Genomic DNA, 23,939 nt, shown 5'->3' with positions numbered 1-23,939 from the left:
AGTAGACATAATACCTTGCTACCGGTTCAAGTGATAAGACAGTAAGACTATGGAATACATTAGATGGCAAATGTGTCAGGCTATTCAACAACCATAGAGTAAGTATAAGTAGACATAATACCTTTTCAATTAGTTGCTGTATGTATGTTTACCAGCTTTATGAATGTGTTGGCTGAATTACTATATGACCAGCTCCAGACTGACCCTTAACCATATAGCAACATTCAGGGACTTACAGCTAAGAAGCGCACACCCTGTGCATACCACAATAAACCTCTGCACCCAGGATCAGCTCCTTTTTTCGACATTTCTTTATGATTGTAATCTTCGTTACAAAAACTACTTTTTAAAATCTTGCTGGTGCCATATTTTATAAGGAATAATGTGAAATTATGATTTATCAATAATCATGATTTTGTTCTCATTTTTAGAGCACAGTGCTGAGTCTGGCATTTTCTAACGATGGAAAGTACTTGGCCTCTGCAGGTAGGTATTGTATGTGTGGGGTGAGGTGTGTGTGTGTGGGGTGAGGTGAGGTGAGTGTAGGGGTGGGGGTGTGTGTAGGGGGTGGGGTGTCATTCTGTAGTGCACAGATATTTATGTGGAGCGTACAACACAATGACCATAAAAGATAAAGTAAGCATGACTGTTTGAGAACTGACCAATCACGGTTTTCAAATAGTCGGCCCTAGGCTAGGTCAAGAGTATGTCGCAATTGTTTTATTCCACATAGTGTATGCAGTAGGTATGTGCTCTTACGATCAAGAATTAAATATTTTGATTATAGTGATTTGTTTGACTGGAAGAGAGACATTAACTCGCTACATGCGGTGACTGTTGACTGCAGACGACAAGTTTTTTTTTTTTAATTCATGAAATTCAGAATGGTAAATTTTCATAACCATATTTGGAATCAGCATGAAAAATTTATTAAACTGAGTACAAATAAGCCTAGAATTGGTTCAGTGGTTGTTACGATAGTTTTGATATTTTGAGAAAATATCTCAAAACTTGGACTTTTTATGTTAAAGCCTATGGCTAGCTCGCAGAGCATAAATACTATTTATATCATATATTTATATCATATATTTTATTCCAGGTGAAGATCGGCGGATCAAATTGTGGGACCTTGGAATGGGCAGTCTATTCAAGGAGTTAAGAGGACACACAGATATTGTACATAGTTTATGTTTTAGCCCTGATAGCTCTATGCTGGCATCAGGTAAGTTTGGTTATGAAATTTGTTAGATTCCAAGGGGTGACCTAATACAGACCCATGTAAAAAAAAGTGTCATAAAGGGTGCAATTTACTCATTTTACTCATAAGATGGGATCAAGTGGGTGCTGGGTGCTCATGTTAGTGGAAAGGCATTAAGACAAGTATGGGGATGTGTGGTAGGGATGATAACAATTTCTGGCTTTCCAGAGTTATAAGAATTACAAACAAGTGGAAACTTCATCCATCATCATACAACATCCGTGACCATGATCTGGAGGTGGTTGATTCAGTGAAGTATTTAGTTGTGCACATTGACACAAAGCTCAACCTTAACACTCATGTTGATGCTGTTACCAAGAAGGCCAACTCAACCAGAGCTTTCCTCAGCCGCAACTTCACCCGATGCCCACGAAACATCAAAGCAGCCAGCTGCAAGACCTACATACGACCCACCGTTAAATATGCATCAGTAGCCTGGGCACCACACACCCAAAGAAATATCCAGAAGGTGGTGCAGGTACAGAGACGCAGCGCACGTTATGTGACCGGCAACTACGACCGCACATGCAGTGTAACAACTATGCTAAGCGACTTGCAATGGCCCTCCCTTGTAAACAAAAGACTCTACAGCTGTCTTTCGATGCTGTACAAGATCAGATTTAACATGGTGGATGTTAACTCTACCTCAGAGAAGCCAAAACCAATACCAGAGGTCACAGCAGTCGATTCTGGGTTCCACAATGTAACACCAATGTGTGCTCCTCATCATTCTTCCTGCAAACCAGTCGTGATTGGAATGCTCTGAAGACAGACCCAGCCAGTTTTCCATCCCTGAATCCCTTCAAATTGGCATTGGGGTTGATGATTTAGTCAGCATCCTTCACAGTTATTTTTATCCAGCACTCTCCACTGTACATACAATTTGCACTTATATTTTGGGCTGTGACTCATCTATTGGAGCACGCTCGCAACTGCAGTGCGTAGTTCTTTACTTGCAGAAGTCAGCAACTTTAATGAAGGAAGGAAGGAAGAAAACTGAATAATAATAAACTGGCCTCAAAAAGAAACTTTTCACAAGGTCATATCTTAAAATCCTCTCCATAAAAATGAACAAAAATTGCACACATGATTACTTCAATATTCTACTCTAAACACATGTCAGTAACCAAGCAGTTGTCCAACTGATACAACAGCAAAATGCACTGACATGGAACACCTTTCTGGACCAAAATTCACATCCCAATAGATTTCTTTGGTTGGGTTCCAATTATTCGCCTGTGAATGTGGTCCCGGAAGCTGTTACGTGTCAGTGCATTTTACTGTCGTGTCAGTTGGTTACTGACATGTGTTTAGAGTAGAGTATTGGAGTTATCCTGTGTGTAATTTTTGTTCATGTGCAGCCGTATAATTGGAACCCAACAAAAGAAATCTGTTGGGATGTGAATTTTGGTCAAGGAAGGTGTTCCATGTCAGTGCATTTTGCTGTTGTGTCAGTTGAACAACTGCTTGGTTACTGACATGTCTTTAGAGTAGAGTATTGAAATAATCCTGTGTGCAATTTTTGTTAATTTTTATGGAGAGGATTTTAAGATATGACCTTGTGAAAAATTGTAAGTTACTTTTTGAGGCCAGTTTAGTAATGGTGTGCTTTTGCTGATTTTCTCCAAAATTGATGAAAAGTGCTGAATGTGTCTTATTGTGTTTTTCTATCTTGCAGGTGGTATAGATAACTCTATCAGAATATGGGATGTACGGCATAACTTCTCTAATAAACAGTAAGTCTTGTGCTATTATAGTTGTGTAATTCGTTTAGTGAAGGGGTTCTCAATAGGCGGGCCACAGGCCACATCTGGCATGCGGCCTACAGGCTAAACCTGGAATGGCCTTACAGGCCAAACCCGGCATGCGGCTAACTTATATTTAGCCCTTGATCATCTCTAAAATTGGGCCAAAAAGAATGTTTCATTGGTGTAACTAGTCTACTGTATAGACCATTTTAATTTATCATCCCCTAATCCCTCTGACCATGGAAAATCAACCCTGTTCTGATCCAACAGCTGAGCTATCCAGGAGAAAAATGGTCTACTATATTTAGATTATACAATGACCTATGCACTCTAATACTGGGTATGATGTTACCTCATTAAAATGCAGTCTTGGTTGTTTATGCACAGATCTTGTGGTTTATGTTACCTGACCCAGATCATAGAGCTACCCCACGTGGGTTGGGTTCAGTGAACACAGTGGGTTGGGCTAATGCATAAACATGTATCCTTGCCTATCTGTTATTGGTTAAGATATACCACCACATTGATTTTTACTTCATTAACATTCATCTCAGATTGGAGATGAAAGAGGTTGAGTCTATGTGTTAAGATATGGTGGGTCACACAGGTCATATTCAACTAGAGCAGTCCCCCTTGGATATGTTGTGTTTTAGGCATGGAAAGGTATAGATTGTTTATCAAAAAAAGAGGGATATGTTGTGTTTTATGCATGGAAAGGTATGCAATGGTTCGCCTCAAATTGGGTAGTGACGTAGGTGTGCATTGCGCTAGGCACAGTATCAAATCGCATGCATAAAATTAATCTTGTACACATACTAAGGCCATAAAATAAATAAACATATTTTGCAGGATCTGGATGTGCTCTGTTCATTGAGGTACATTTCGTCACTATCATCCCATGTTGCACTAGATAGCAAATCAGTACAGAAAATTGAATTGGAAGAAATGCATTGTGGGATGTGTTAGTGAAATCTCCGCTACAGAGCAGAAATCCGCTTTTTTCATTTTTCTGACTGATTTCAATTTCCGCTTTTCCAAAATCAAAAGTGTGTCTGTGTACTTCTGATAGCATTACATGTGTGTCGCAATAAAAACGACTGGAAAATTAGATTGACGATGCTTGAAAGGTCATGAACCCGGCCCATACCCGGGTCATGAAACGCAGGTCATAACATCATCGCAATCTTCTTTGATTCCTCGTTCTTACTCATTGTGTAATATGTTTGTTTGGGAACTGCACCCATCAGAATGAGTTAAAAATGTCGTCATGGTACCTGTGGGGAAATACGAAATACATGATTGTTCGTAAGCAATTTTCAATCCGAACCATCCATCGGAAGTTTCAGATTTGATTTCATAAAAATCATATGGAATTAAGAGAAGATACATCATGGCTACCATAAAATGTAATTTTGTCGAGCGACACTCACATTTAGGCCATGAAATGGAAGCTTATAATCTTCAATTTATTGCTGGTGAAATATGCGCGGAATAGCATTGAATTTGTACCGTAGTTTGGTAGGTAAATTTTCCGATTTTTTTTTAAACCCACTGGTTGGTAAATTTTCCGCTTTTTTTAAAAGCCATTTCACACCCCTGCTTCTCTGTTATTAAACTGTTTGCCAATTTTTGTTCACATACAGATCTGAGAGCAGCGCATCTCCCGAGTTACTCAGTGTGTATTCAACAAGGTCTACCAATATACAGAACATTCATTTCTCTAAATGCAACCTACTGCTAGCAGCTGGCAGTCAACAGTCATGACAGAATTGCAGGTTGTAGGGAGCCAATACAGGGCCACAGCAGGCCAGCACTGTCAATTTTTGTTCACATACAGGTCTGAGAGCAGCGCATCTCCTGAGTTACTCAGTGTGTATTCAACAAGGTCTACCAATATACAGAACATTCATTTCTCTAAATGCAACCTACTGCTAGCAGCTGGCAGTCAACAATCATGACAGGATTACAGGCTGTAGGGAGCCAATACAGGGCCACAGCACTGGGCCAGTATCAGGCCAACACTATACCAGTATTGGGCTAATGCTGGGCCAGTATCTGGCAAGTGCTGGACCGATATCAGGTCGGCACTAGTCAATATGGTTTATGGACATAGTAATTACAGAATATTCACTTCTGTAAAGGTGTGTTCATACTACGCCACAATTGCTTTGCAGTGCTTTGCGTTGCCGCACTGCGTCGTACTGCAAACTACTGCATTGCGATATTGCAATAAAGTTAAATACATTTGAACTTGGAAATGCAACAAGTTACGTTGAGTTGCGGAAAAAAGTAATTAATATATCGGCAATGCACCACAGCGCACCGCAACTGCTCCGTTGTATGAACGGACCTTAAGTGTGATCTATTGCTAGCTACTGGTAGCCTAAGATGTAATAGAGTCATAGGACATAGGGAGCCAGTATTGGTGCCAGTATCAGTCAAGCACTGGGCCGATTTCAGTCCCGCATTGGGCCGGTATGAGGCCAGCATTGGGCCGGTGTCAGGCCAGCATTGAGCCGGTGTCAGATAAGCACTGGGCCAGTGCAGTCTATCGTTACTTGCTGGCAGTCAACATTTGGGACAGGATCACATACAGGGAGCCAATACTAGGCCGTATATCGAGGGTTAAGAGCCAGAAAGCCTTAACTCTCAACGACCTGACCTTACAAAATGAGCAGAAAATCCACTAAGCATGACAAAATTCAATAGAACACAAAAGAAATTCTTGAGGAAATATTGATTTTTGAAGACCAAACCAAGGAGCCATTCTGCCATGTTTGGTAGGAAAAGGGTATAAAATATTGATTTCAAATTGTCAACTTAGGGGGTCATCATTTTCTTCGGAAGAAGGGGGTACCAAATTTACCATAAGTCGGTGTCAATAAAATTGCGACCCCCTCCCAATTCGGCAACAAAATTTTATGACCTCCCCCGATTAACGATACACCTTACCCCTAAATGGGCTAAAATTGTATTGAAATCAGCCTCTTTGAATAAAATAAACACTATCTGTGGTCAACTTGTGACTCCTACATTTTGGTCATCAAAATTTTATGCCCCCCCTATTTTTCTTTCGAAAAATTTATGACCCCCCTTCCAAAGAAAATGATAGCCCCCTTAATTCTCATTTCGTAAGAGCAGGTCATTGTGAGTTTAGGCTTTCTGGTTCTGAACCCTTGATACCTATCAAGCCAGTATAATGCTGGTTTCATACTTTACTGCCGCTTCGCCGCTCTGACGATGATTTTGCTCCTCTGCGCAATCACACAAAAAAAATGCCAGCGGCAAGCTGATATATCGATCACTTCATCGCTTTGCCCAAGCAGCAGCATCGCTAGGAGTTGAATCAATTCAACTCGGAGTGATTCCGCTCTGACAGATGACAACAAAATACGATTTTGAATCGGGGCTGAGCAGCAACAATGGCTTTTAGAGTCCTGCCGTTGCAGACAAGTGCAAGCGGCATGATGAAGTGTCGCGCCGCTCAGCGACAAGCGGCAGAAAGTGTGAAACCAGCATAAGGCCAGTGCAGTGTACTACATCTAGACATGATTAACCTTTGGTGTGGTAATGGTCACGCTGGTCACAGTCCCGGGGTCACAGTATCCAATCATACATGCTAGTCCCGCACAGAGTATGTATATGTGCATAAAATAGTGGTTTGTCGGCATACTTATTTATTTATTTCATTCTTATTTAATGTGGTGCCCAGGTACTAGCAAACCCAACATGAAATGAACAATCAATCTATTTTATTGACCTGTACCAAAACATACAGTTTGATCACCCCGTATTCGGCGGGAATTGTCAGGCTTTTCTCAATACGCCGAAAAGTAAACCAACATTAAAAGTGTCATAGTTTACCTGTCTGGTCTCTATTGTGCTTGTTAAAGAAAACAGACAACATATCCGACTTGAATGAATAATTTGTGATGCTTCTGGCGAGATGTCACAAGACAATTTTCAAATAAAATATATTGATATTAATCCGCGATGTTATAAGGCCCGCCCATTACGAGCTGATCAAAGTATAGTCAAAACGCTCTGGTAACATACAGGTAACCAATGGTCCAGCACTTAAGTTTGTTCGGCTCATATAAGGCAGAAAAATAAGACTCATAACACTGTGTATTGATACAGAATTGCATGCATGTAGTTGGGCGCAATGCTTACGTTAGTTTTGGGTTGCGTATGTATGACAGGCGCACGCTAATGTGAATTTATGCAAGCGTGAGTTGGGACTTAATTGACGCGCGCAGTGAGAAAAGCCGGGTACAGTTCGAAACAGTCCGAATTTTAAGCTTACCTGACGCTAATCGCTAAAGCTAACCCGAAACCTAATGCTAACCCTAAACATAACCCTAACCCTAAAAATTCAGACTAGTGGTGGTTCGGACCGACGGTGTTTCGTACTGACGGGGAGCCCTCGAAAAGCCCATAAAGAATATATTGTTATTTGTTTTCCACAAAATGTTTGTTTTCACTGATCACATTTCGAGCCAACAATGAGGTAAACCAAAGAAAATTCAGGGATTGCGTTTTAAGGCGTGCAAGTGCGATCGCACACTATTGCACTCCTTAATTCGCTTGTCCGAGTGATCAAGCAAAGTAGAAAGTCGGCTATATTGATTTTCAGACAGAGCCAAACAAAGACAATAATATTTTTTTTTTTATATTGTTTTTGAAACACTTCAACTGTTCATATCTAAATGATCAATTTCAACGGGTTTTCTACAAAATGTAGCTTTGCAAATGCTTTATACAATCATGTATAAAAACTGAAAATTGAATATGCCTGACTTCATACTGATTTTGTCTGGTCTCTATTGTGCTTGTTAAAGAAAACAGACAACATATCCGACTTGAATGAATAATTTGTGATGCTTCTGGCGAGATGTCACAAGACAATTTTCGAAATAAAATATATTGATATTAATCCGCGATGTTATAAGGCCCGCCCATTACGAGCTGATCAAAGTATAGTCAAAACGCTCTGGTAACATACAGGTAACCAATGGTCCAGCACTTAAGTTTGTTCGGCTCATATAAGGCAGAAAAATAAGACTCATAACACTGTGTATTGATACAGAATTGCATGCATGTAGTTGGGCGCAATGCTTACGTTAGTTTTGGGTTGCGTATGTATGACAGGCGCACGCTAATGTGAATTTATGCAAGCGTGAGTTGGGACTTAATTGACGCGCGCAGTGAGAAAAGCCGGGTACAGTTCGAAACAGTCCGAATTTTAAGCTTACCTGACGCTAATCGCTAAAGCTAACCCGAAACCTAATGCTAACCCTAAACATAACCCTAACCCTAAAAATTCAGACTAGTGGTGGTTCGGACCGACGGTGTTTCGTACTGACGGGGAGCCCTCGAAAAGCCGACCAGTTTATATAAGCCAAACAGACTTTAGGCCTAATGTAGTGTACTATTATAATAATAATAATAATAATAATAATAATGAATGGTTCTTTTAAGGCGCAAAATCTTCCGTGGAACTCAGAGGGCGCAAACACATGAAAAAGACAAACAAACAAAGAAGCAATTAATTCTGTGAATCTGGAAATGCTTGACGAAAGAGATGGGTTTTAAGCTGACGTTTAAATTAAACATATTACATCTAATGAAATTATACGCAAAGAATACCAACTCAAAATTGCACCATGCGTAACACTATTATGCACTTATCAAGTCTTTCCCCGGCCCCGGGGGACCCGGGACATAGCGGGGAACATGCCGGGACGTAGCCGGGGATGTACACAAAATCATTGCCCCGCAGGCAGGGAAGTTAGCCGGGACTTGGCCGGGGATGTACAGTAGATCATCCCCGCTATGCCGGGCCAATCATTCATGTTAGCGGGGGCTTTTGCAGGGGTGTACAATTTTTTCCCCCGCACTGCCGAGACATAGCTGGGACTTTCACGATGAAGTCACACCATTAAAAAACATCAGTATACCAAGAACGGCCGATTTTGCATACTCATCTGAAATGCACTATTTTCACGATCGTGGCGCTACAAAGCGAACTGAGGAGTGGGATAATTACTTGTTTTAAGTAACCAATATTATATTAAAACCAATTTCGTGCATCTATAAATGAAAGTCTACTTTTTTTAAAACACTTTATTTTGTTTAAATCCTTATGCATGTAAATTAAGGCTCAAACATGTTGATGTCTTTAAAATTATCGGCATGCACTATTAAATCGGCCGTGTCGTGTACGATCACTGCTATCCAAATAATCCAATCGATCTTTTTTTTATTAGGCCTATATTGTGTCGTTCATTCAATAATCGACACAGGTAGCTACAGGTATACCGCGCTGCAAACTTTAGCACGTGCTATTAAAGTCGTTGACTCCTCTCCCGCAACTGACGAAATGCAATATTGCCCTAAAAAGTTGAATTAACTTTGAACTTTTCTTCTTCTTCTATTTATTTATGCCCGTATATTGTTTTAACGCAAGTCCCGGCCCATGGGGTCAGGGATTGTGCCGGGATTGTCACACTGTAGCCCGGCTAGCGGGGCCGAGTCATAGCGGGGATGTACAGAAAATTTATGCCCGTGAGACCGGGACTTTAACAGGGTCAGTGCCGGGATGTCACGCTGGCAAAATGTACTTCCCCGGCTAAGTCCCCGCTAGTCCCGGGTCCCCCAGGGCCAGGGAAAGACTTGATAAGTGCATTACCCTTTTAGAGATATGGCGTACACAACAGGAGAGCAGTCTTCAATGTGGGTAAAACCTGGCAAATTCAAAAGACTTGACCCATTTCGTGCAGCCCCATCCTATTTTGTCCGCCATGTCTCGAAAAAGGCAAATGGTAAATGTGCCATCTTGGTTTGTTTCACATGGAGATATAATTGTGAACCGCCAGCCTGTATTGACAAGAGCCCAAAATCAAACCATAATTTGAATCTTTAAAACAATAATGTGCTATTTCCATAAAGAATATATTGTTATTTGTTTTCCACAAAATGTTTGTTTTCACTGATCACATTTCGAGCCAACAATGAGGTAAACCAAAGAAAATTCAGGGATTGCGTTTTAAGGCGTGCAAGTGCGATCGCACACTATTGCACTCCTTAATTCGCTTGTCCGAGTGATCAAGCAAAGTAGAAAGTCGGCTATATTGATTTTCAGACAGAGCCAAACAAAGACAATAATATTTTTTGTTTTATATTGTTTTTGAAACACTTCAACTGTTCATATCTAAATGATCAATTTCAACGGGGTTTTCTACAAAATGTAGCTTTGCAAATGCTTTATACAATCATGTATAAAAACTGAAAATTGAATATGCCTGACTTCATACTGATTTTGCTTGATCACACCACATATAATGGGATTACTCTGGGGAAGGTCTGCAAACTTGCAGGACAGACATTTATTTAGAGAATGAAAGATAGTAATTTGTTTTGCTAGGACTATCAAACATATCGTTATGAATTTAGCGGACGGCTGAATCCGGATTTATCTTTTTAATAAATTCATGTTACACTGAATTATTTTGATTAATGAAGAAGGAGGCGGCCTATATGCTTAACCCTAGCAGAGCATAAGACAGTTATTTTGAATTAGGGAACAAGGGATCAAGTGCTGTAGATGGCAGCATATCAATTGTTTTTAGTGGCAGCGCCACGGGGGGGGGGGCATGAGAGGGAAAATGTCAGAACTCTTCCCCCTGTTGTCCCCAGTAAAAACCTAAAGTTACAAAAATTTCACCTTTTCGCGGTAATTTTGCACAAAATCTGTTGATTTTTCCCCCCTGAAATTCACTTTGCCCACTCAATGCCCTCCCGGAAAAAAATTCATTGCGCTGCCACTGATTGTTTTACAGTGTTCAGTGTGATAAGTTAGCGAAAGAGGGCGGCATATATGGTAACGCAGCACCGTCGTCGCTGATCATCACAGTTTTTAAAAAATTGATGTGCTGCCCTCTGGAGCTAAAGTGCTAGTTTGTTGTTCCAAAATTCATAAATAATTCTTGTGTTACATGAAATTTTATGGGTAACATGACATTAACAAAAAGACGGATCCGGATTTCAAATTCGTAACCAATTCATGAAGAATAAACGGGGTCAGTAGTACAAGGCCAAACAAAAAAATGTCTCAAAGCGCCCACGCACATTTGTTTTTCTTAGCGCATCCATCCATTTCAGCCGAAACGGCAAATTCATTTTTAAATTCCTTTTTTTTAAGTTCTTTGCCGTAAAATCATGAAAGTCTGAGATATATTCGGAAGAAAATTACTTGATTATAGGTATAAATTGATATTTGGACTTGTAAATGTAAATGAACCACAATTTCATGCCGTGTACTTTTGAACAGTCGCAAATGACATTTTAATTCAATAAAGTTTTTAAAAAGCTCTTTTAAAAAAAAACTCATAAAAAAAAACGCATTCCGCATTCATTTTTTGAAACTGCCAAGGGCTTTAAGACATTATTTTGTTTGTTTGGCCTAATAAAAGACTAGTATGGCGTAATTAACAAAGGCACCGCCTAGTTACACATACTAACCAATCACAGGCTGTGATTTAGTTTGATTGACAGAATTGTCAGACACAAGCTAGATCTGTTATTCTTTGAATAACTTCATCAGGACTGTTAATATTACATTAAAATTTCCAGTTATGTTTTACGAGTCCAGCTAGATTGGCGCATTATTGATGAAATCTGCACCGTAGTCACCGATGAAATGTCTAAACTGGGGTATTATTCTGGACTTGTAAACATAATTTGCAATTTTGAATGTTTTTTATAGTAGATAGGCTACCATTCAGGGCTCAGAGTATATGTTGGTGTTATGGCACGGTCCTTTGATGTGTCCCACATGACATGTATTATTGTGTTATGAACATCGTATATGTGTTTGACTAATATTTCCATCGTAAAAACAATGGTTGTTGCGTTTTATCCAAAATCATGAATTTCAACAAAACTACAGCACCGGTGACCTAAAGTCTTGAATTTTGCAAGGAATCTTAGTTTAATAAAGTACATTACAATTATGAAAAAAATTGAATTTTGAAAAGTATTAAGGTCGTCCTCGTCAGCAAATGTTACAATATGGCTTTAATGCATAGCTTGTGCCTTGGGACTGATACCCGGTAGACAGGTATATGCACAAGATGTATGATTATATCACAACCTCTGAATTTGCTGTAGAAGTGATGTAATAATCTAACTGCTATAACAATAGGGTAAAACAAGGTTACCTCTGCATTGGACCATTATCAACCATATCATGCTGATCAATCGCACCTGTAAGATTAGTATCATTGAAAAGAACGGTATTGTATTCAATCTATGATTGCAGACATGCACAGGTGATGATTGCAACCTGCTTTTAGTGCAGCGCGATATAGACAAATCCAATTTCAGGCATTCCAACACCTCAATGACAGCCATAGCTGGGTCCCCCCCCCCTTTACGTCTATCCCACCTAAAATGTGAAATGATGTGGCCTTGGCGGGATATTAAACTGCATTCTATCACCCGGTTACACATAGACAAAAGAATGATGAAAGTTTACAACATAATACAATTCAACATTGATTTTTAAGCAGATTTAATCCACCCAATTGGACAGTAACAACACCAGTTTGGTGCAGACGGGACCCAGTAATGGCCAACTGTATTTTAACCATCATTTGGCTCGTTTGATTTGTCTATATTCAAAAATTGTTTTACCCTATTGCTATGGTATTTAATGCGATTATTACATCACTTCGCCAATGAATTGCTTTGCCATATACAAAGGTGATGTAGGCTATGCCAGCTGAAATCCATACACCCCTATAGAAGACATAAGGGTGTAGATTTCAAATAGTCACCTTTTAATGTAACCCCATTTGAAATTCATACTCCCTGTGTGGAAGATTATAAGGTCTTGTCTTCCACAGGGGATGTATGGATTTCAGCTGGAATAGCTTAATATTTTCTTATGCCAAAGTAATACAATACGTTGTGGTGTGTGTGTGTATGTACTCATACGTACGGTAATATCTAACGGCATATGCCGATGATATATGATAAAACAATTTTCAATCCAATCTGCTGTCCGTCCGGTGTATTTCAGACTTTTGTGTTGCCTCACAGGGCGTTTACCTAAATGAGTGACTCCATTTGAAATCTACATCCCCTTAAAGCTATAATGTGTGATTTGCATAAAGAATAGATTCCTTTTTAAATGTTAGTTTTCACTGATCACAAGTAAGGTAAAACAAAGAAAATTGCTATTTCATTGCAGCGCCTACAATGTGTGTATTAGCTTGCCGATCATATTATTATCATGAATATTGACCTAGCTTCGCACAACTTGGACAAACAAGACGAATAGCGATATGTGCACAGTTTATACGTCGAGACCTAATAGATGAATAGCGATATGCACACAGTTTATACATCACTGATTCAATAATACACACGCACACAATCTTTCAGCCACCACTCGATCGTTGAACTCTGAATAAAACCAGAGATCTCTGGTTTTATTATAAAGACTTTTAAGTCTTAAAATTTAAACAAATTTAAAATTTAAAATTTAAAAATTTTAATGTAATTAAAGCACTTCAGGCTTAGTCTTTCATGTGGGATTTTAGTACACCATTGGGCATTGCAATCATGCAAAAAGTAGAAATTTAACAAATACTGAGGGCGTTGCTGTGGGGCAAATCACACACTATGGCTTTAAGGTCATGTCTTCCACATGGGGTGTTTGGATTTCAGCTGGAATAGGCTGATTGAGTGCACAATTTGAGAGGATTTAGATTAATATAATAAATGCAATGCCAAATAGAACAAAATAAGAAAACTTGTATTTGTCTCTGCTTTAATTTAGGCATTGGCTGCATTTGTTAGACATTGTATTTGAGTGTGTTGATTTAGTTTCCTTGCCTGTACAATATAATTATTTACCTGGTGAAGTCGCTGTGTCCATTGGGGTCAAATGTGATGCGATCAAGCCAAATCAGTCGGAACTCGGAAATATTGATTTTCAGATATAGCCAAACTCTTGTTTTGGAAACTCTTTAATTGCTCTTTATTTTTTTGGAACCATTTGTTCAATTTCAATGGCGTTTTCTGCACAATGCAGCTTTGTAAATGCATTTTACTATTCCATAAGAAACTAAAAATTTGATATTTCCGAGTTCCGACTGATTTTGCTTGATCGCATCACAAATATAGCAGTATAGGACATTTAATATAGAAATCCGGTGGTTGCAGCTGTACTGCATGTATACAATAGTTATACCAATTCTGTACAGCTAAGTATATGATTCGTCTCTAGGCTAAATCCATTAATCGCCATTTGGATCCAAATTTAGATATCTACATCGGGTATTATTATTATTTTCCATAGTCAAAAACATGCATGAACTCATTGGGAGACAATGAATTATGTGGGTGGTGGGGTGTGCATGTGTGTGTGTCATTTCATTTTTGCTTTTGCCCTGGGGGAGGGGGTTTGAACCCAAGGGACCCCTGGAATTCATCCACCCTGGTGTCAACTGCAATGCAAAATACATTGAAGCAGGATGGTTTGATTATGAATGGAGATATGCCGAAGTAGGCCATTATTGAAAATTATACACTTAGTTCTCTGGGTTGATAGGATGAACAAATTTTAATCTTTACCCAAAGCAGCCAGCACACATAAACATTGAAAAAAAAACAGTGCATCTGGCCGGATTCAAACCGGCGACCTGTTAGCACGACACTCTAGACAATTGAGCCACAGAGGCACACTGGAGAAGAGCGAAAGATTTTTATCTATACACCTATCCGACTTCGCCATTACTGCGGTGTCCCCGATGTAAAACTGCGGTGTCCCGAGATCGGGGGTTCTATCCATTATTTATTGTGTGCTATACAGAATTGTACCCGGGAATTGTGCACAACAGTGATATTCAATACACAATCGTGAGTATTGAATTACTGAATTAAATCTCCGCTCTGGTACATCTGTGTTGCCGTCAATAGAGGGCCAAATACAGTGGCGCTTCTCGGATTGGTGTATAGGTATTAGGTTCGAATGGTGTTCGTCGCATTCCCAGCAGAAGGCATCAGACAGAACTGCATATTTTTAATTTGAACCTAAATGTATACCTATAAATTAAGATCTTCTGCTCTTCTCCAGTGTGCCTCTGTGGCTCAATTGACCAGGCCCTATTATTGTTGACCAGGCCCTATTATTGTTGCGAACAGTTTTATTCTGAAGCGTCATTTGTCCAAACGCCCTTTTCTATAGACGGTCATAAGTCCTAAAGGTTTTTTTATTCCGGAGGGTCTTTTGTCTGAGAGGATTTTATCCGAAGGTTCCTTTGTCAAAAACGACTCTGAATGGTTATTGTTCCGAAAGTTTTTTTCCTCCAAAAGTTGATTAATCTGAGATGGAAAAATATTAAACTTTTCGGTACTGGTCGACAATTACATTACAAAAGTTAGGCAAATTGGTTTTGGCATTATTGAATAAAGAAAGTTAGGCAGATATTTCGCAAAGACTTGCTATAAAGTTAGGCAAAACAAGGGTAACAACTCCCAGGAGTTCTACGCTTTATAGCGCGCGCTACACTTCACTACAACGATTTTAAAAATGTTATCGTAAAATATTTTTTGCAAACATATTTTGCCAAATATTTTGTCAACAATGAAATTATGAAAATAACATTTATATACCGTATTAAGATATTTGCAGTAGGTTATGAAAAGATATTTTTTAATGTTATGAAAACGTTTTATACACTTTATATTATGTCCTTTATATAAACCCGGCATTTAAACATTTCCTGGCAGTGGCAACCTTCTCTAACCTTCCAGTGGCGGCGGCAGGAATTTTTATTCGGGGGCATTGGGGGCAAAGTGAATTTCAGGGGGGGGGGGCAAAATCAACCTATATTGCACAAAAATGCCATAAAAAAGTGGAAATTTGTGTAATTTTGGGTTTTTATTGGGGGAGCAAGAGTTCTGACTGGGGCATTTGCCCCCCCCCAGCGGCACCTAGTACAAGGAACTTATCGATGTCCTCATTCACAAACTGATACTATCTGTCCATGGCGAGCGGTCCGAATTTTGAGCCATACAAGTTTACGCGGCACCGCCACTGATAATTTCGTTTAAAAGTGGTCGTACCTTGCGGAGACGCGCTCTGGTCCTGATGGGACCAGGCTCGAATGAAAATATAAGCTAGAACTACTCTTGTGCTCAATTGTACTAGTGAAATATAGACTTGAGGGGCAATTGGAGTTCTTTCAGGGGCAGAAATGTTGTACAATAATTATTGGTGGTGTTGGGCTATCGGCGTAGCGTTTATCGGCAACGACAGCCCCCCCCCCACCCGATCATTATATGGAAAATGATCTCATAGGAAAACTAATGTAGACCATTGACGAAAGAACCTGTGCATTGCAGGTCGCTGCTAGAAAGTTAGGCAAAACATTTGACAATGTCGAGTGTTCTCTGACTGAAAGTTAGGCAGATTGAGACGCTTCTGGTGGAGCTGGCGCTAGACACCATGGCGACGTTTGACCACCTCTCTCACCTTTGGTTATCACAAACAAACCGCCTTTGACTTCATCCGCCAAATAATGGACCAAATAAACAACAAAACTGGAGCAATAAAATTTGAAAAGATGAATTGCGGGATGAATTGAAAGTGGAAGTGTTTTAAAATATAAAAGCTACATAAAATGAAATGTTGATTGTATTTTGAAAAGCTTTGAGGTAAAAAGAAGCTTTGAGGTAAAAACAAGGGTTGGTACAATTTGTGACCCTACTTTTCATACCCGACTTTTCATACCCCACCTGACCCGACTTATTTTTAAAGTTTTGTTAGATATTCGCAGTTTATTCCGTTGGTAATCAAATATTAAGCAAATACCATACACATTTCCTTAATATTATTGATAAAGAACAGCGTTTTCAAGCATTTTCTCATCTCAAATTTCAAAGCCTCGTTCAGCCATATTTAGATACAAAGTTGTGATTAGTATTGATGAGTTTTGAGCCCTGTGCAATTCTAATCGCCTGGACTAAGGGATTGTTCTGAAATACTTTAGGGGGGGGGGCAAAATGGAGGGGTCAAAAAAGTTTTAGTCTCTAAAAAGGGAGTCAAAAATGTTTTATGTCTTCAAAAAGGGGAGTCAAAAAAGTTTTTGCTCCTGATAGGGGGCGGGGGTCAAAAAAGTTTTAACAAGAAAATACCAAAAGAACAAGAACATACAACATTTTTGCGCGCTACTCACGCATATTTTCCAATAGGCCTATAAAGTCTTTTTGGAAGCTCGAAGACTTTACATTTATCCAGTCTCTATAAGAAAAGAGTATATGTATATATTCCACTGATAATACCGGGTCAAAATGATGCAACCGACATTTTTTTCATCTTTGCCCCGAAATTTATATTTTTCCACTGACCAAGAAAATTACGCCCCTGATAAACAAGTCTTTAGACTAAAAATCTTGAGTATGTGCCCAGATGTTTCTCTCAATTTCCCTTTCTTGTGTTACTTTTATTTAATTATTGGTTCTAAGAATGAAACATGAAAAAATTAGAAATCATACAATGAAATTAAACTTCATACAAGTCACCCTATAAAACTTGCATGTTTCAGTGTAGGAAATAGGCCTAAAGACCTATAAATTAAAAAAATGTATAACCATTAAAACTTAGTGTATACTTGTTATAATGTAAATTGGGATTGAGTTCGTTACTGCACAAATCATCAATTGTTTTTTAAATTCTTGGAAAGGGTTGATCAAAAAGGTTTTGTATGTCCAAAGATGGGGGGGTCAAAACAGTTTCAGGTTCTCTGGAAAACTGCACGTACGTAAAGCCAGTGCGATGATACTCAAACTGTTGAGGTAAGCACGTATATGAATGGAAGGAATGAAGGGGGGGGGGGGGTCAAAACTTTTTGACTCCAATTTCCAAGTGCCCACCCCCCCCTCCATGTTCTGAACACTCCCTAAACCTGGTTATAAAGTTTGCTCAAGCCAATCAATAAGTGTTTGCTTATCACAATGCATTGACCAATTACCAGGAGAAAAAAGTCAATAACTATGCCTTGATATGCTAACTTGATTGAACTTGCTTGGAGCAACTAAAGCGGTACAATAAAGTCAATACTCAACTAATCTCAAATGTTGGTAGCAGTGAAAGGGCTGAATAACAATATTGACGTTGATAATGTCACCATGCTTAGATCTGAATGTGACAGACAGATTTATACTGCCTTATGAAAAGGTAACTTATGAACGACTGGTTTGGAGATTATGGCTGCGCACGAGGAAGGGCGATGTTTATAAATAATAATTTCTAAATCATAATTTTCACCAATTACACTGATTTAGCCTTTTCAATTCGGTAGACTTCATTTACACTTTATTTAGTATTCATTGAAATATCTAAAATGATTTATCATAACAATAAAAAGTTGGGTCAAGTGGGGTATGAAAAGTCGGGTATGAGAAGTAGGGTCACAAATTGTACCAACCCTAAAAAAACAATCTTGTGAAATAGAACCGTATATTTATACATGACTATTATATCAATATCATCATGATTATCAAGTATGGTTAAATAGCACTTCAGTAGACAGTAAGCCTATAATATATGGGACTGGGATTTTGGTAGGGGCGTATAGTAGCCAGCTTTCTTGGTGGTGGTGGGGAGGGAGGGGGTAAAATACAACTTTTTCCCGGACGGTTTTTTTAAAATAATTTTGGCTGCGCATTTGTACCATAAAATTATTCTGCCACCAAAAGTGCTATATTCACTATACATGTACTTCAAGAATTTTTTTCCAACTCCCCCCCCCTGCCTAAAGACATCCACACCACTGTTATATTACATAATGATGTAGGAAGTTTGCCTACATGTTACGAGATATTTTAGGCCCATAGGCCTATTTAATAATTATTGCTTTGAAATAGCCGCATATTGCGCAGCGAGTGGTCGATCATTTGACGGTGGTCTTGTTCTTCCAATTTAGCGAACAGGAGTCGCGCATCTTCTCTTGTCTAAATTAAACACTCATATTAATTATCATCCCGACAGCTGATCCAATTACGATTTGTGTTGCTTTAATTATGCCATTGTTGTGCACAGAAATTATTATTATCTACATGTGATTTTCGTAACCATGGTAATTCCTGCATGAATTTAAAGCCACTTATATAAATGTGAAATTGGTTAATTTTTTTCAAACCTGATTTTTTTGCATATTGTAATGTTTACACATGTCCCAACTTACACCTAAATGGAATCGGCCAAATTTGTTGTCTTTGCAGGTCAACAGAGTCAAAGTTTGACATATTATCATAATTTTAAAAATTATGATAATAATATGTCCTCCCATTGAACTGCATGTTAAATGGCCAAAATAACTAGTGGGCTTTCTTTCACTTTCCCTTGTTATTTCAACTTAAAATGGACAGCAACCCTTCACGGCAGTTATTAGTATATTACTATAAATATTATTTCAACATTTTGAATAAAGAATAACAAAATTAAAATTTGACGGAAGGCTTTAAGTAGGCCTATATAATTATAAAGCTCTTGAACAGGTTGTCATCCATTTCACTCTAACTTTTTTTCACTCTTTCCACTCTGTGTACATTTTTAGAGAGTACTCAGAGTACCCTACTCGGAGTGTTACTTTTTATCGAGTTTCGAGTTTCGAGTATCGAGTTTCGAGTTACGAGTTACAATTTTCGAGTTTCAAGTTTCGAGTTCGAGTTTCGAGTTTCAAGTTCGAGTTTCGAGTTCGAGTTTCGAGTTTCAAGTTCGAGTTTCGAGTTCGAGTTTCGAGTTCGAGTTTCGAGTTCGAGTTTCGAGTTCGAGTTTCGAGTTCAAGTTTCGAGTTCGAGTTTCGAGTTCGAGTTTCGAGTTCGAGTTTCGAGTTCGAGTTTCGAGTTCGAGTTTCGAGTTCTACTCTCATGTCCCTGCCCCTATACAAATAATCCCACTTAATAAATATAGGCCAATTTATTCTCAATTTCGAAACCAAAACATGGTCATGACTTCAATGTCAAGAGTTTACTTGTATAAAGTGATGGTCCACTTCATACGGTGGGAGAAAACTAAAATGTCTTCATCCATGCCGTTCTTTCATCCATCATACTTAAATAAACTTAGTTTTATCACAAGAAAGTCTTTGTATTCAGATGTGTGTCGACAGAATGATAAAACATTTATGGAGATATTTAGCCTATTAAGTTCAAAAGTCATGAGTTTCAAACCCTTTCAGCGTGAATTGTGTAACTGATACTGGATAGACCGTTTTATTTTGTCAAACATTCAAAAGTGGAACAACATATTCCCGGGGACGTTATTATGAATGAAGATCGCGGTGTGGTCACGGCCAAGTTCTTCGTAGGAGATTTTGATTCGCCCATTGAGATTTTTAAAACACAATCACCATCCGTCTAAACATAGACTCTGGTCTAAAATACACAGCAAAAACAGGGGTAAAGGTGTTTTGCGAGTTCGAATTGCGAGATGCGAGTTGAAAATCTGCGAGTTGCGAGTTGAAATTTGCGAGTTGCCAGGTGCAGTTGCGAGTTGATTTGTGAGTTGGTATTTGCGAGTTGCCAAGGACTTAGCGAGTTCATTTGTGAGTTGGCATTTGTGAGTTAAAATTTGCGAGTTGCGAGTTGAAATTTGCGAGTTGTGAGTTTACATTTGCGAGTTCTTCCGAGTTGCGAGTTGCTAATTTGTCAAATTTTTTAAATAAACAGAAATTGTTTTACCCCCTAATTGCAGGTACTAGACCTTCACTGCCTGTACTCCACGCCTTGAATTCCACGCACAACGTTGGACATTACGTTGCAAGTTAAAAATGCATCCATCATCTATGATTCCCTGTCCAAAGCATACCTCAAGCTCAACCACATTAGAGTAGATTATTTTAAATTATATGGGGTATCAAATTCTGACTTGCAAGGAGGTGCAGGGGGGGCAAACAGATCCTGATGAAAAATGTCAAGCACAAAATGTTTTACAGAAAACGTTTAAAAGTCGGGTTATACAAAGGATAACATTACACTTACTCTGGCGAAAGTTGTAATGACTGTCTGGAATTGAAAATATATCAAAATCTTTTATAAAAACAGAACAATTGTACTGCTGTCAGCTAGCAGTCTGCTGCCTATTAGAAACTGGTTCCCAACCAAGTATAGGCCTACATGTATTACCGTATCAAAGGGTCAACTTTATTAATAATGTACTGTCCACTTTTGCATGCAAGTGGATGTTCATATTTTGTAGATTCCGCACCCTTCGTACGGACCTGGATCCATTGCTGAAAATGTACCCCGAAACCTGCTATGTCTGTCCTGGAAACAGGCCTGAGCATGACATTCCATCAGAGAAGACCTGATTCCAATTATAGGCTTGATGAAGTTAATCAATTTTATTGGGAAAAAAACATGGCAGAGAGAAAATACCAAATAATAAAGGATAGTGATAATAATTATATCGGTCAAATCAATCAATCAATCAATCAAGCAACAATCCGAATCGAATCATTTAAAGTGGTCCTACTTTAGACGTACTTGAAATTGAACAATTTGACGTTTATAACTAGATTATTTCTAGGGCCGATAATCACCGGTATTCAGTGTTTGCCACCTGTATGAGGTCAATGGTGAGATCCTTTCTTCCAAATAATTGCTTCAATTTACTTCCCAACCCACTCAATTGTGAGGTCTAGTATTTGGATTAAAAGTTTAGACATTTCAAGAGCAGTGATTATCAACGATAACAGATAGGCTAAAGTAGTTGTAAGATAAGAGGGTACATCTCTTTCCAAAGAACTGAAGTCGATGGTCCAAGTTCTTCTATAGCACGATTAGCCGAAGTGGCAAATTGAAGAACATACAAAAACTCTAGTAATATAATATATTTCCACTTTAGACCCCGGCTTTAGACTTATGAATTGTGGATTTGACAAAAAGATGTTCTCAAAATGTGACAGACCAAAATTGTTTGATAATATTTGGATCAATTTCAGACGTAAAAATTAACTTGGATCAGAAATGGTCTTTATTTATTGGATTGTATTACTGTATTAGGCCTTCTAGACTAGAGTGTCTTAAAAACACTCAACATTTTTCCCGTTTTTTCTTTTAAAAGACAAAGGGATCCCCGAAAAGGGCAGGAGGAAAGTTCATTTTCCCAAAAGCTGACCGAAGTCAAATCATGGTCAGATATGTAATTTGTAAGACAATGGACATGATGGATGTGCTATATCATGGTTACTATATCCTGCAAGTGAAACAAGAACTGTTTTTAAAAAAAAGACAACGCCACGGAGGAAGATCATGACTTTGTATGCCCAATGCTATTGCTAGTACATGCATGTAATTTGTTTTGTGCGTGGAATTAACTGGGTGGGGAATACCAGTATATTTAATACATGCATGTACCAAGGGCATACTGGGAAATACCGTAAAATATAGAATTTCCATCTTGAAAGCTGAATTATCTATTTGCAATTTTATTTGCAAGTTATATTATAATTTATCCTTCCCATAAGCAATGCATATACCCATTTTTTTTAATTGTTTACGCTTTTGTTGCACGAATCAGGGATATAGTTGTCTCATATCCCTGCACGAATGAACTGACAGAGTGCTTTTCAATTTAAGGGGTTGTTTGGAATGACAGGTGAGTCAGGGGTCAAAAACAAAATTTTTACCTTTTTGACCTCAGCACATGTGTATGTATGATCTGCCATACAAAAATTAAAAAAACAATACCTCAAAGTAGGCCTATCATTTTTTAATGTTTTTTGTCATAATCACGCTTTTCTACAAATTTCATCTGTTTGTACCGGGGGCGTGTCTGTTGCCAGGTAGGCCTACATGACAGCATAGACACACGTTACAACCTTGAATAATAATACAGAATTGTGACGTTATATTCTTCTTAACCTATCTTAGAACTGCCTATTATTTCAATTGTTATACTGTTCTGGTTGGTTTATTGCATATACTGTATAGAAATTATGCAATATGACGTCGAGCATGACAGAGTCACCTTCATTCAAATAAAATTCAGGTACCCGTAAGGTACCACGGAGCAGTTCGCACGATAATACAATAAAACAGATGAAAGGTATGAATGATTGTGGAATCGAATTGCAGACCTGTCCCTCTGTCACCTTAGAACTGCATCTCGTAGGCAATGGTAGGTAATAAACCAACCGGAACGGTATAACAATTGAAATAACAGCATGTCTTGGTCTCAATTCAAGATGTGCAATTTGGACACACCTACTCGTTGGCTGATTTATACTTCAACAGTTCCTCAAAGCTATATCAGAAAAGCCACTATCTCATTGTTCATTGGCCCGCAGTATGCGCTCACACCGGAAAACACAACTTTAGAATTGATGGGTATATGTGCCTACAAGCGTCGCGAAGTAGGCGCATATCAGTACAAAACGTTGGGGGGGGTTTATTTTATAAAAAAAAGGGTCATTATGTACAATCAAAATGAAAAAGGGGTCATTGGGTATAATATTTTGAAAACTGAAGGTGCCTGGTCATCGGGTATAGTCGGCTTCAAAAGAGGGGCATATATTGACAGGCACATACCGTCACCTCTAAAGTTGATGCCCCCCGGGTGCTCGCATTATATTTTTGTTCATGCATGGCTCGGCTTTTAAAACTCCCACACATCACAATAAGGCTATTGAAAAGTGTATAGAATAGCTCAGGGCATAGGAAAAATATTTCCTGTCTGGGAACTTATAAAACTATGTTGCTTTAAATTTTCTGTGAAATTCGCGAGTGCCTTGTCGCTCGCCCTTAAGGCCAATTACAATTGATTCTTAGTTTCCTGTTTCCCGCCCGCGTCCAAAGTAGAGAATTGCAAAATATTTAATTATTTTATTTATATTTTGGATTTTCTTTTTAAAAAT

General features: G+C 38.7%; 1 protein-coding gene across 2 annotated transcripts in view; it reads left to right on the top strand.

Annotated features, from left to right (window-relative positions):
* Nucleotides 1–4,816, top strand: part of LOC140163208 (TAF5-like RNA polymerase II p300/CBP-associated factor-associated factor 65 kDa subunit 5L) — a 29,469-nt gene extending 24,653 nt beyond the window's left edge. Inside the window, exons 12-15 of one of the 2 annotated variants that reach the window (XM_072186603.1) lie at nt 432–486; nt 1,100–1,222; nt 2,937–2,994; nt 4,650–4,816. In XM_072186603.1, coding sequence (XP_072042704.1) covers nt 432–486; nt 1,100–1,222; nt 2,937–2,994; nt 4,650–4,770 — 357 coding nt within the window. In that variant the 3' untranslated portion in view covers nt 4,771–4,816. Of the gene's footprint in view, nt 1–431; nt 487–1,099; nt 1,223–2,936; nt 2,995–4,649 lie in introns of those variants that run through there. The other variant, XR_011860420.1, reaches the window with a different exon arrangement.
* Nucleotides 4,817–23,939: the final 19,123 nt, after the last annotated feature.

The sequence above is a fragment of the Amphiura filiformis genome, chromosome 10 (assembly GCF_039555335.1).
Source record: "Amphiura filiformis chromosome 10, Afil_fr2py, whole genome shotgun sequence".
Lineage (NCBI taxonomy): Eukaryota > Metazoa > Echinodermata > Ophiuroidea > Amphilepidida > Amphiuridae > Amphiura > Amphiura filiformis.
The sequence above is the reverse complement of the archived record's forward strand: the minus strand, read 5'-3'. Positions and strand labels throughout refer to the sequence as shown.